Source organism: Macaca thibetana, chromosome 1, assembly GCF_024542745.1.
Source record: "Macaca thibetana thibetana isolate TM-01 chromosome 1, ASM2454274v1, whole genome shotgun sequence".
Classification (NCBI taxonomy): Eukaryota; Metazoa; Chordata; class Mammalia; order Primates; family Cercopithecidae; genus Macaca; species Macaca thibetana.
Genome location: NC_065578.1, coordinates 166544852 through 166559499, shown reverse-complemented (window position 1 = coordinate 166559499; position 14648 = coordinate 166544852). Strand labels below are relative to the sequence as shown.

The following is a 14648-nucleotide window of genomic DNA, read 5'->3' as shown; positions in this document are numbered from 1 at the left end:
TCTTGGCAAAGTTTCCACACATTGCCTGGGTGCTGATTGTGAAAACATTGCCTAAACCAAAGTTTTGTATGTGATTTCTTTTAAAGTTTCTCTTATTTCCTGTTCTGAGGTTTATACACGATAGACCGGAATAGAGTTTGAATAATTGAAGGATTTATGAAATCCAGAGGGTATCACCAGCTGCTGCTTTGCACATACCAAGGACATGAACATTTTCCAATGGAGAATTTACTTAGCTTAATAAATAAAAGTCCAAGAGCAGGTCACAGCATTAACATTCAGTGGGAGTGCAGCGAGAATCAGATTCAATCTCTGGCATTGCTGGGCTTGTGGCTTGTGGTTGATTTTTTATTTACTTTGCAAAAGTTCCTGATAGGCGGAGCATCTAGTTTCAACTTCCTTTTGCAGCAAGTTCTTTCCTGCACTAATCACAGTTCTTGGAAGAGGAGAATTGGACATTGTGAACAGAGTTAGCTGGTAAATGTCCTCATAAAAGATTCAAAAAATGAAACTTCTAGCAAAGATTATTTGCCTTATGTTATGGGCTATTTGTGTAGCAGAAGGTAAGATTAAAAGAGTCTCTTTTCCTAAAACTGTGTTATGAAACATTTGCTAATGATGCTTTTAAACACAGTAGTAATAAAAATTTGATTTAGAAAATGTGCTTAAGTATTTTGTAGCTTGACAATTGAGTGACTTTTGACATTTTGAGTTAAAAAACTAAAAGTACCTTATTTGAGCGATATGTCTAAATATTCATCATAATTGTATTTAATATAAAATAGAATAAAATATTTCAATGATCATTTCTGAAAAACTATAATGTGGAATAATCATTTCCATTGTAATTATCATAAAATGTAACTTACTTTTTTTGCTTAGAAGTATAACCAAAATGTATCATGTGAAAGCATTAAGAAGGATGTGAATATACAGTCAATAAAAGCTGTCAAATCATAATGATTAGATTTATTTCAAATATGATTTTAACTCTTCCTTAAGAAAAATTTATTTATTGTTTACAACTGATATTGTCATGACCTTAGAATTCTTGTAGACAAGCATTACTTGTATTATCAGAATAAAAATATTATACAAATTTGAAACACAATTGAATATACAATATTCGTAACAATTAAGTTGTTCAATAGGGATTTTTTTCCTGTAGTTGTATATAACATATATTCTTGAAGACCAGTCTTTTGAAGTAGTGAATATGAGTGTAGGAGTTTTTTTCTGACCTCCAGTAAGACAATTTCTGGATTCATAATAAAATTTAATTATATCATTGCTTCTTGATAGATTAAAAAGCTTATTCTTGGAGGAGGTTTGCTTTCCTAGTCTATGATAGGTAACCAGTTATGTGATAGATATTTGATCAACATTTTTAAACTAAATGAATTACATATTATTCATAATTTCCAAAATATTTTCAATTAGTAAAGAAATTTTAATTGAGTGACCATTACATAGCCTCTAGGAACTGAAGAATATTAGCAAATAACACAAAATCTCTGTTTGAGTCTTCCAATCTAGAAAATAAAGGCACATATGTATTTATATTTATATATTTCAGTAATTTAAAAAATATTCAAATATGTTTAATACCTTTTGAAAGGTTGAACTTTTTTCAGCTATATTTTCTAACGTTATTGCTTGTTATTTGGCTTATAAACTTTATATGTAGCCACTTTTTAAATGAAGAAGACAATTATTTCCTTGTACATATAAATATTATCATTAGTATTTTGAAATGAAACATTTTTATATTTACAAACAGTTCCAGACCAATGTTCATATTACCAATCATAACAGACATCTTTTTCTGTTTCTTTGTGCAAAATTTGTCTTTTCTTACTAAATTTATGGGAACGTTTCTAATATTTCATACTTACATACTGTTTACTCAGGTTTTACATAGATATCATTTGTAATATGAGGGAGATTTGTTTTATTTCTAATCTTTAAAATCAAGAATCAATGGCAAGTTTAATAAACAGTATAACTTTTTTAAAAGTTGAATTTGAAATATTGTTAAAATAGAGTACATCAAAGTATATGTGGTAATTAAACTATAGTGATTTAAACATCTTATTTACATAATTGATTATTGTTGACTCATTTCACTTGAATTTTATTTTTCATCAATGTGTGTTTAAATGTGATATCGGTTTCTACTGGTGAATTGAACATCAGCACTATATATGTTATGGTGAAAATGACCTAAAAGATAAAGCACAACTTCAGTATTTAAAGCAATGCTTAGGTCAGTCTCATAATTTTCATAAAAGCACTTGTAAAAAGCCAATGGAGAAAAACTACATGAATTTCCAGTGGATATCAAACTCCCATTTTATTCCTCGTTTCCCAAATACTCAATCAATTCTGTTAATCTACCATCTCTAAGAAATTTTTACTTAACAGAGTAGCCTTGATCATGAAAAATACTCACATATACTTCAATATTTGCTTCTGTTTATATTTTCCACATTGAATACTGAATACCAAATTGAGAAAAGATAGTTTGAATACTATCACAATCTGCTTTACTCAACTGCATAACATTTTAGCATTACTTCTGCTCTGTTAAGAGTGAATTTTCTTAAAAAAAATACTATTCATTACTAAGAAAGAATTTTAGCCAGCAGGAATAATTTATGATTTCAGCTTTCTATTTGTTTTCTTTTTTTAATATATTGGGTATTACATAGTACCTTTTTAATGCAATACATTGTCTACAGTAACATTCCCAATTATGTAAGAACGTTAATTGCTTCCTTGTTGTAACGGTCTGTGGCTCAGGGAATCACTGCAGGCTACTAAGAATTGGGTCAGATTTACAGGAAAGTTTAAAATAACAGTTTCTTAATCATACCACCTAATTTCACCTTTTCAAAATATATTATGACCAAGCTTTTGAACATATTATGATCAAGCAGATTTTTTAGATTTAGGGTGTAACAATTGTGTACTGTATGAAATTAGGCCACAGCCCAGAAATTCCAAGATGATTAAAGTGAATAAATTAAAACTCTACTGAAACATGTCCAAGTAAATACTGGCTGCGTTGTTTGGCAGACATGTTTTTTAATCCTAGAGATTTTAGAGTGCAAAAATATTATTTCAGGTCCTAGAAGACATTATAGATCAAAGATTGATGGATTCCATTACAATCAGAAAAAGGAGAATAGTGGTTTAAAATTCCAAATTGTATGTTTGAATTTCAGTGTGATAAATAAGAATTCCCCCTTGCTCCCCCAAAACCCCCACATTTTCAGAGATAGCAGTATGGGTAGTTACCTATATGGTGTGATTTAAAGTTTTGCAATGGCCCAATTGGCTTCAATATCTCATCTCCTCCTAAAATATTTTACATGTTCATATTAATATTACTATAAATTTAACCAATCTGTCATTTATATAGAATGACAAATACACTGAATATGTGTTTTAGGATAGTTAAATTTAGTATTATTCATAATTTACTTTGAATTATTATCATCTGACAACTTCCCTGGAACAATTTCAGTGGGTGGGGTAGGGTAGAAATGGATGTTGATGAGGGTAAGGATAGGACAAAGTGATTCTGGAAGATGAGGTATTCCCAGGTAGGACAGATCTGCTGGTTGAAGTGTTATAGTGAGTGCTACAAGAGAAGGGGTAGAGAAAATGCCCACAGAAATGGCACGAGCCTGAGACGTCTGCCAAGGCAAGCTTTGCTTATTTTAAATTTAGGCATATCCTGGGAATGCATATGCTACTCTTTTGCCTACATATAATTTAAACTAAAAATGAAATATCTAAGTATTGCTAACTAAAATTATTCTTAGGTAGAAGTAAGTTCCCAAATATAAGTGCAAAAGCAGATCGGTAAATATTCTTCATGTGTGGCCTTTGGTTTCTAAGATCTGAGCCAGTCTACATTGACCCACTTTTATTTGTTTAATGCTTGGTTGTTTATTCTGCAGTCTTTTGCCACTTTTCATTCTCCCCAGTTATGCCTCCTCCTCCTCCCCCACACACCATCCCCCACCTGCCTAGGCCTTCGAGATTCTGCCACCTAATCTATCCTGTGCTCAGTTAACTAATGTGTACTTTACCCATTTCCTCACAAAACCATAGTATGTGGAAAGGGGATGATGTAATTGACAAAAAAGTATTGCATTTTAGCTTAAAATTATAAGGAGTCATAAAAAGATAGCTCAGAGGAAATAAAGTAACTGAACATCAAAAAATGAAACAATAAAAAGGAAAGAAAAAACATTTGACAGAACACTTTTATTTCTTCTGACATTTTAACTTAGCCAAGTTTTTCATAAACCTTGTTAACTGGAAATGTAATAGATGGAAAAGTGATTATAGAAATCTTCTTTCAGGCCGGGCGCGGTGGTTCATGCCTGTAATCCCAACATTTTGGGAGGCCGAGGTGGGTGGATCATGATGTCAGGAGTTTGAGACCAGCCTGACCAACATGGTGAAACCCCATCTCTACTAAAAATACCAATATTAGCTGGGCATGGTGGTGTGCGCCTGTAATCTTAGCTACTGAGGAGGCTGAGGCAGGATAATTGCTTGAGCTCGGGTGGCGGAGGTTGCAGTGAACTGAGATCATGCCATTGCCCTCCAGCTTGGGCGACAGAGGGAGACTCCATCTCAAAAAAAAAAAAAAAAAAAAAAAAAAAAAAAGAAAGAAAGAAAGAAAAGGAAAAAGAAATATTCTTTCAGAAATTCCTAAACTGTGACATAAATTTAAGCTTAGGACACATAGGTCAGATGTATTCCACAGGCTGTCCATAATCTACAGATATAATGGAAAGGCTTCCAAATCGTTTCGTTGTTACTCATCTGTTCTTTCGCTCATTTTTCCATCACTTTAACTTCCTCAAGTACTACTTAGTAATACTTGGTACAATGTGTGTTGTGTTTTTTTTTTCTCTCTATTTTCAGGGTCCTAATTGTACTGTCTCTTTGTGGCTGAGTTCCTTTTTCCTGACTGGAACAGTAACTGGCATTATAAATTAGCTAACTAAATACTACACATTTCAAGAAAGTTCTGGAATTTCAACCCATGTTCTGATAGTATCTTGTTTTATCTCTAATTATGACAAACTTGTTATTCTATCCAACTTCATATGACCGTCGGCTATTCTCTCATCTGCTTTTTATGATTCTGGAATGTTCTTCATGCTCTTTTCACTGTTAAGGTTTTTGTTTGTTCGTTTGGTTAGTTGGTTTTTTTGAGACAGGGTCTCGCTTTGTTGCCTGAGGCTGGAGTGCCCATGCTGGAGTGCAGTGGTGTGATCATAGTTCACTGCAGCTTCCAACACCTGGGCTCAAGCAATCCTCCTGCCTCAACCTCCCACACCTAGCTACATTTTTATCTTTTCTTTTTTCTTTTGCTTTCTCAAATGCCTATTAAGTGTGACATAATCTCTATTCCACTTTGTCTAGAGTTTATTTCTTTAAACAATTCTTTACTCTCTTTACAAAGGTATATATGTTACTTCTGAAATGATCTTTAGTTACTCTCATGTTATTTATAAAATAATTTGAATATTTCTTATTTTGAAATGCTAATTAGATCATATCATATATATATATATGCATATAGAATTGACCCTTGACCAATATGGGCTTGAACTTCAGGGGTCTGCTTACTATGTGAATTTGTTTCAACTAAACCAAGGTAAAACAGATAGTATTGCTGGGATACAAAACTTACGCATAGGAAAAACTGACTTTTCGTACATGCGGTTTCCACAGAGTCAAGTGTAGAATTTAAATATGTGCAGATTTTGGCATATGTGGGAGTCCTGAAATATATATACCCTGTGTATACCAAAGGATGATTGAATAAATAGTATTAATATAGATCAGTGAGAAGATAAGAAAGAAATTTAATGCAAAATACCTATTTTTGCTATTTCTGTTTTGTTCATTTGCTTTATTTTTTTCCAAATTGATGTTGTAGTTTTGCTTTATAGTATATTCTGATATCTACTAAGTTTAGAAGTAGGCTATTTAAGAAGTAATAGGTCCTGATTTTTTACCCACAAAATAATTTTAGAAAAATAGAATAATTGAACAAAGAGATCAATTTTAGTCTACCAAAACAATCTGGCACAAATTTGATTAAAGTTTTTGCAAATATATAATTTTATCATGATTTATTTCATTTGAATAGAAACACTTTTCAAGTAACAGTTAAAAGACATATTGACATTGAAAATAAGTAATTAATTCTATGTTTGTATGTCAATATGCCCCCTTAAAATTTGAAAGTGAAAAAATTAGGTAAATTAAGGTTGTAAAAAATATTAAGTAACATTGATTTTTAGCTTGAACCAAAATTATATGACTATTTTCCTCAAATTATAATAAAAATGTTCTTACTCTTTTCCAGTAGCTAAACATATTCACACTCCTAATACGTGGGCTTAAAAAATATATGTTTTGTTTAGTATTATTCTTATTTTTTTTTTGAGACAGGGAGTCACCTTGTCACCCAGGCTGCAGTGTAGTAGTGCAATCATGGCTCACTGCAGCCTCGATCTCCTGGGCTCAAGCAGTCCTCCCACCTAAGCATCCCAAGTAGCAGGGATTACAGCTACCTTGCTCATGTGATTTTAAAAATTCTTTGTAGAGACAAGGTTTCTCCATGTTGCCCAGGCTGGTCTTAAACTCCTGGGTCTATTGATCCTCTTGAACTTGGCATGCAAAGTGGTGGGATTATAAACATGACTCACTGCATCCAGACTAAAAATAATTTTAAATTGTAAAATAAAGCCAAATGAATTAAAGCTTCAACAATGTGGTGTTTTGTAAACAAAATTAACTGGCAATTAAATGACTATAAACGTAAGATGAAGTATTCATTTAAACAATGAATACTCAAATACTTAGATATGATGACCTAGTCTACTCATAATCTAGAATGAGAAAAATGATATGGCTATTTTTTAAAAAGTTTTAAGATAAATCACATCTCAAAAAATGTTTCTGTGCCTTTGAATTTGTATGTTTCCTATTATTTAATAAGCCTGTGCCCTATTTCCTTCAAGAATTGCCAATTTAAGGCAAGCAAATGTGGCTGTTGTCCATATATGCTGAGAGTTTGACTACTTGGGCCAAAATAACGGTTGGTTGTCTAATTGGAAGTCTTTGAGAAGGGGCGTTAACTGAGCTTGAACATTCGATTGTTAGTCAATTCAGGCAAATAAAAGTCATGTTACAAGATATATGTAATTATTATTAGAACTCAGTGCAGTGAATCATTACCTTAAATATTTTTGCTATGGCATGAGTTGATAATTATATAGGACAGCAAGCCCCCAAATTGGGTCTTGCCTGGGAAGTTTCTCGGTTTTGTCCAATAAAGAATTCAAGGGTGAGCCAGTGGTGTTAAACAACACTTTTTGTTGAAGTGGCAGTGTATATAGCAGCAGCAGAGGTACTGCTCCTTGCTGGGCAGGGCTACCCATAGGCAGTGTGCCCACAGTAGCAGCTCAGAGGCAGTTCTGCACTCATATTTATACGTACTTTTAATTATATGGAAATTAAGAGGTAGTTAATGCTGAAATTGCCAGGATGAGGATGGTAACTTTCGGTTGTTGGGTCATTGCTGTGGAAAGGGCTCGTAACTTCTGGGTGTTGCTATGGTAATGGTAAACTGGCATAGCACACTGGTGTGTGTGTCTTACAGGGAGGGACTTCCACCCAGACCTGTTTTGGACAATCCTCAATTTGGTCCAGGGTCCAAGTCCCATCTCCTACCTCAGTAATACTGAATATAATAATGGTTAGAACAAAAGCAGGCAGGAAAGTGTATTTGAAGTGAGAAGACCTAGACATTGATGAAAATTCTTCCACTAACTGTGAAAAACATTGTTCTTCAATTGCGGGGAGCTTACATTTTGATGTGAGGGGATAGATAGAAAACTTAGTCAACAAAAATAGTTATAGCATTGTGAACAATGTTGTGAAGGAGGTAAAGTAAGGCCTAAGAGAAAATAAGAGATGTGGATGGTAGTATGTAGAGACATTAGGTGGGCTGGTCCTGGGGACTAGAATGAGTGGATCACTTTGAGGACAGAACATTTGAGTAGAGGCCTGAAAGATGAGACAAAGCCAGTCATCAGAAATCTGTCATAAAATTATTCTAAGAGGAGGAAATAACCTGTGCAAAGGATCTAAGAGAAAAAGCGAGTTTGAAATGCTCAACAAAATATAAACAAATAAATCAGCGTGGCTTTGCATGGTGAATACATGCAAGATTTAACATGAGATCCAAGGAAGTGGCAAGAGCCAGATAAGGGGGTCCCAAACCAAGGGAAGGAGTTAGCAATGATGGATAAGTAAAAAGGGAAGTCATGGAAGAATTTTAATCACAGGAATGACATGACCAGATTTGCAAAAATCACTTGTCACTCTGTGAATAGACTGCAATAACAGGAGAGTAGAGGACTGGAGGCTGGTTAGCAGGCAGTTTCATGACCAAGGTGACAGTTGATGATCTGAACTAAGATTTTGAAGATGGTAGCAGGAACATGGGAAAATAGAACAGGGAAGATCATATCTTTTTCTTACAAGCAGAATCAAAAGATGCCATTTAACATTGATGGAAAAGCACCAGAATTTTAAGTACTATTTGAAGAATAAAGGTAATCAATATGAGAATTCTTTATATATAGTAAACATATTCACGGAGTAAATATTGTGAAAAGCTGGCAGGAAGATTTTGCGGAAGAGATGTATCCTTATTTTCTACATCTGGTTAAAAGCAATTAACTATATTTGGAAATCAAGAATTAGGGGCGCAAATATATCATCTGGAAATATAATAATAACCAGAAGGGAAAGCATTTACTTCTCACCGGGAAGTGAGCGGGCTAAACTATTGACGGATTACTTAACTTACTTTTTTTTTCCAGTAACCTGAACATCATCAAGTGGATCTGAATTTTGAAAGTGAAAAACACACGTATCAGCTTGTAATTAAACCGTTTTCCTTTTGTGCGGAAGGGGCCGGGGATTGTGTTGTTATGATAGAGTATTAGCACCATCTAGTGGAGTAGAATATGTTTACTGAAATTATTATAAACATCGAAACAGCGCAATGTAGAATCACATATTACACGAGTTCACTAACACAAATGTATCAGAAACTTGCAAAATGTTCAAGGGAAAATTAGTGCCCATGACAACTTTCATAAGCGTTTGTTTTATTTTGTAACATATAGTTTTATATGGAGCTTACTTTCTTATGAAATATTGCAAAATGTTTTCACATGGATATGTTCCACCATGTTAATGGGCACTTCTAAAACTTGTCTCTTTGGGCTGCTACAACAAAATATTATTAACTGCATAGCTTATAAACAACAGAAGTTTTTTTCTTACACTTCTGAATGCTGGAAAGTCTAAGAGCAACATAGTACCAGCAGATTCAGTGTTTGGTGAGGGTCTACTTTCTGGTTCATAGATAGTGTGCCTTTTGACTGTGTACTCCAATGATGAAAGGGACAAGGCCGCTCTGTGGTGCCTCTTCTATAAGGTCACACATCCCAAATCATGACAGCTCCACTTTCACGACCTAATCATTTCCCAATGTCCTCACCTCCTAATACTATCACATTGGTAATTAGGTTTAAACATATAAATTGGAGGTTGTGGGGAGGTTGCATATATTCAGAGCATAGCATATGCCTTCTTAACTTACCAAAGTCCAATACTAATTTATCACTCAGGGTTCAAAGCGGGAAGCTTAAGTAGAAGTAGGAGATTACCTAACTATCAGTCAATTAATCGATTGACATACCAATCTACCTATCTAGCTACTTAAAACGAGTTTTTTTAAAAAATAAATTGCCTTATGGAATTGTGAGCATGAGACAAGCAACTCTGATATCCACAGGGCAGGTAGTCAGAAAAGAAGATTACAGACAGGCTGGAACTCACAGGAAAGGAAGCTGCTTTCCACAGAATTCCCTCTGTTTTTCAAAGGAGCCTCAGCCCTGTGTTTCACACCTTTCAAATGATTTGATCTGGTCTATCTAGATTACCTAGAATGATCAGCTTGTTTAAAGTCAACTGATTGGGAGTATACCTGGCAACATATTTTCCCACCAACATTTAGATTAGTTGGACTGAATAACTGGGGATGCTGACTTAACCAAGATGACTTATTAAGAAAACTATCACAACTCATTAATACCTTTCTGTTTTTTTGGATACTGTGAAGAACTTAAAAGATATTAATTTTATTTATTCTTCTCACACTTTACACGCTATTGTCATGTGTTTTATGTATATGGGTGTGTACACATACATGTTTGTATTTAAAACCATATAAGGTAATATTTTTATTGTTTTATAGTTAGTATTCATTTATATTTACTTGAACATTTACCATTTTCTTCGTTTTTCATTTCTTCTTTCATCCTAAGACCTTATATTTAGGATCGGTTTCAGTTTTCTGAAATATATCTTTTTTCTCTCCTTAGTGTGTATTATATTGGCAGATTATCTCAAATTGTATTAATCAGCCCAGGCACGGTGGCTCACTTCTGTAATCCCAGCATTTTGGGAGACCACGGTGGGTGGATTGCTTGAGCCCAGGAGTTTGAGAACTGCCTGGGCAAAATGGCAAAACCTTGTCTCTGCAAAAAATACAAAAATTGGCCGGAAGAGGTGGTTTGTGACTGTAGTCACAGCTCCTTGGGGGGCTGAGGCAGGGACCACTTGAGCCCAAGAGGTCAGTGCCTCAGTGAGCTAAGATCACGCCACTCCACTCCAGCATGGGCAATAGAGATCTTGTCAAAAAAATAAAATAAAATAAATGCTATGAATCAAAAACTGTATTCTAGAAAAATTATTTATGTGCATAGAATTCTATATAGATAGCTATTTCTTCCTGCAAATGGAAGTCATTTATATCTTCTGGCTTCTGCTATTGCCATTGAGAAGTCCTTGTGAATCTACCATTACTGCTTTTAAACTAATATTTTTCTCTAACAAGATTAAGATATTTTCTCTTTGGTTTTCTAAATATTCCTTATGATGCATATAGGTGCATTTTTTTTTTACTGATTGGAATTTTTTAATTCTTGAATTTATTAGTTGGTATGTTCCATTCATTTTTAAAAATTCTCTTCCAACATTGCTGTGGCTTTTTTATCCTCATTGACTCTTAGCTCATCTTGTGTATTTTCCACATATTTGTGTCTTCATGTTGCATCCTGTATTATTTCTTTCGACCTGCCCTCCTGTCCATGAATTCTTTTTACAACTGTGTTATCTGCTATTAAGCTGTCCATTGATGATTAAAAAGTTTTTTTTTTCACTTTTAGAAATTACATTTGGTTCTTTTTAAAATCTGATACTACTTTGTTATAATTTCTTTCCTCAGACATCATTGGTCAATCTTTTCTCTTACATTTAAACCACAGAATTAGTATTGTTCATTATAGTCCATATACATTTGTTCCAATATCAAATATCTATTTTTTTCCTTATGAAGTTTACAGTAGCAAGGTGCTTTTTCCCCTATAATGTCTTTGACATTTGTAATAATAATTTCGTACTTAAGAAAACAATCTTCCTCATATTAAAGTTGCAACTTATCTTTTCTGGGTGGCTAGGAGAACTTTCAGTGTAAGACTACCTTAAGCCAAATTTGTGTTTTGAAATTCCTTGGTCCTCTAAGCAATTCAAGGCTGGGTTCCTGTAAGAAGAGCGTAGTTTACTTCCAGTTTTCCTTTATCCTGTGGGTGAATTCGTTTAGCTTTCTAACTTTGAATTTTGTTGCTTTAGCCTAACACGGCTATCAAAAAGCAAGCTCTTATCTTCCCCAAACGGTGAATGCCCTCATTGCAGAAAAAGTTTGGCTGCTTCTTTTCCTCTCTGGGTTCTGATTATATGAAGATTTGTTATGGCAATTCTTTACTGTCTTGTCAACTTTCTAAATGCCTCTATGAAAGTATTTATTTCAAAACATATGTTTTCCTGTTTTTATTTCCCCTTTTGTGACAGGGTCTAACCCTGTCTCTCAGGTTGGAGTGCAGTGACATGATCATAGCTCACACACATCCTTAAACTCCTGAGCTCAGGAGACCCTCCTGTCCCAGCCTCTCACAGAGCTGGGACAACAAGTGTGTGCCACCATGCCTAACTAATTTGTTCCTTTAATTTTTTGTAGAGATGGGATCTTGCTATATTGCTCAGGCTTGTCTCAAACTCCTGGGCTCAAGGGATTCTCCCACCTCAGCCTCCCAAAATGTTGGGATTATAGGTGTGAGCCACCATGGCCAGCCACCTGGTTTTATTGTGAAGATGTCCTAAGTGATAAGATTAATCTGAAATAATGCATCTCAAGGCACTCAAACTTTTTGTGAAATAGCCAGGCAATAAATATTTTAGACTTTATGTGTCATAATGTCTTGCTACTCAGCTCTTCTATTGTAACATAAAAGGAGTTATAGACAACATATAAATGCATGAACATAGCTATGTTCTACTAAAATTTTATTTACAAAACAAGCAGCGATGGAATTTGGCCCACAGGTTAGTTTTCTGGCCCCTGACCTAATGTATCTCACTATAACCGAAAATATATACTACCTTTCCTCCTTACTATTGTAAATTTTATGCACATAATTAAATATTACCCAAACCACAGTTTTTAATTCAGATGGGTGTAGCATAATTTGACAATTTTCATAAATATTCTAATTATATCTGTTATTAAAAATGCTGGAATAAACACTCTGTACCTAAATATTTCACAAAATCTTTAATTATTATTTGTTACTTTTAAAAAATTGAAATTCTTTATCAACTAATATACTAGTATTTTTAAGATTCTTTATGGCTAAGTTGCTTTTTAGTGAGGTAATAGTCATTTATACTTCATTTTTATTTGATAATAATATTTATATTACCTAATTTTCCAGCAAAATTGAATATCATCTCCTTTACATTTTTGTCATTAAAATTGGTCAAAAAATAATTTTCTTTTAATTTTTATCTCTTTTAAAAATGCCTGTTCTTAAGTAAATGATCTATTCTACTCTAACATTTTTCTTTAGTTAGTGTTTAGTGCTTTTGTTACTGCAAGAAGGGTGTTTGTGTTAAGAATAATTTTTCAGCTAAATTTTCTTTAAATTTTGTATATATAATTTTTTCACAAATATAGTTTTTAATTTAAAAATGTTGTAATGTGTATATGTTCTGTTTGCAAATTGCTTTATGCATTAAGCCTTACATTTTTGATATTTACTCATACTTTTTAATAAATATATTTATAAAATAAATATGATTATAGATAGATGGCACTAAGATAATAGTAAGTTAAAAATGACACACCATCAAATATAGCAGACAATTTAAAAAATGTAAAAGAATGAAACATATATGTATTTTAAATTTGTTTAAACCTAATTCTTTAATCTACCTGGCATTTGTGTGCATGTGTCTGTGCATGCTTACAAATAAAGTAAGGATTCAAATTTATTCCATTTCATTTCCAGTGGGTTTTATTTTTTATTATTGTTATTATTATTATTATTATTATTTTGAGACAGAGCTTCCCTCTTGTTGCCCAGGCTGGAGTGCAATGGTGCAATCTTGGCTTACTGCAATCTCCGCCTCTCAGGTTCAAGAGATTCTCTTGCCTCAGGCCCCCACATAGCTGGGATTACAGGCATGTGCCAAAACAGCTGGCTAATTTTGTATTTTTAGTAGAGACGGGTTTCACCATATTTGTCAGGCTGGTCTCGAACTCCTGACCTCAGGCAATCCGCCCGTCTCAGCCTCCCAAAGTGCTGGGAATAGAGGCGTGAGCCATCGTACCCGGTTCCCTTGGGTTTTAATTGCAAGACTGCCAGAGTGAGTCAATTTGAGATTGTCCAAGGTTACACAGTACAATAGACTTACCCATTGTCAACGTTACTCAGTTTCAAGGAAAATATAGAATAAAGATAAAGGCAGAATGCACAAGAACAGCTTGATGGAGATTTCAGGTACTCAAACTCAGCTTCTGATATCTTAACCATTCCATAAGATAATTTTGCTGAAGAAGGATGAAAGTTGATGCCAGTATAGATCACATCCATGCTGGGTAACAACAGAATTGGGTATCCTTAAATACCTTAGTAGTCACCTTGAACTTGGAGGGTGATTTATGTGATCATCACTATTATTTGCAGTCCTCTATTTTCTTTAGATTTAATTTAATGTTTTACTAGTTTCTTGAATTAGAAATTTGGATAATTGATTTCCAACAGTTTTTTTATTTCTAATTCATTCAGGTTATATATATTTTTCTCTCTAATCACTGCTTCAGCATCAGCCCACAAATTTTAACATATATTTCCATTACTGTTTATTTCAAATCATATTCTAATTTATGTTGTATTTTTTCTTTTACTCTTGAGTTATTTGTAAGTGTTGCTTCCCGGGCGCCGTAGCGCATGCCTGTAATCCCAGCACTTTGGGAGGCCGAGGCGGGTGGATCACGAGGTGAGGACATCTAGACCATCCTGGCTAACATGGTGAAACCCTGTCTCTAGTAAAAAAGCACACACACACACACACACACAAATAGTCGGGCGTGGTGGTGGGCCCCTGTAGTCCCAGTTACTTGGGAGGTT

The 14648-nt window shown here is 34.0% G+C and overlaps 1 protein-coding gene across 4 annotated transcripts in view; it reads left to right on the top strand.

Annotated features, from left to right (window-relative positions):
* Window positions 1-221: 221 nt before the first annotated feature.
* The window catches only part of CFH (complement factor H), a 113716-nt gene continuing 99289 nt past the window's right edge, over window positions 222-14648 (top strand). For 3 of the 4 annotated variants that reach the window (XM_050782513.1, XM_050782514.1, XM_050782515.1), the window contains exon 1: window positions 245-563. In XM_050782513.1, the coding sequence (XP_050638470.1) occupies window positions 506-563 (58 nt within the window). In that variant the 5' untranslated portion in view covers window positions 245-505. Of the gene's footprint in view, window positions 564-14648 lie in introns of all 4 variants that reach the window. The other variant, XM_050782512.1, reaches the window with a different exon arrangement.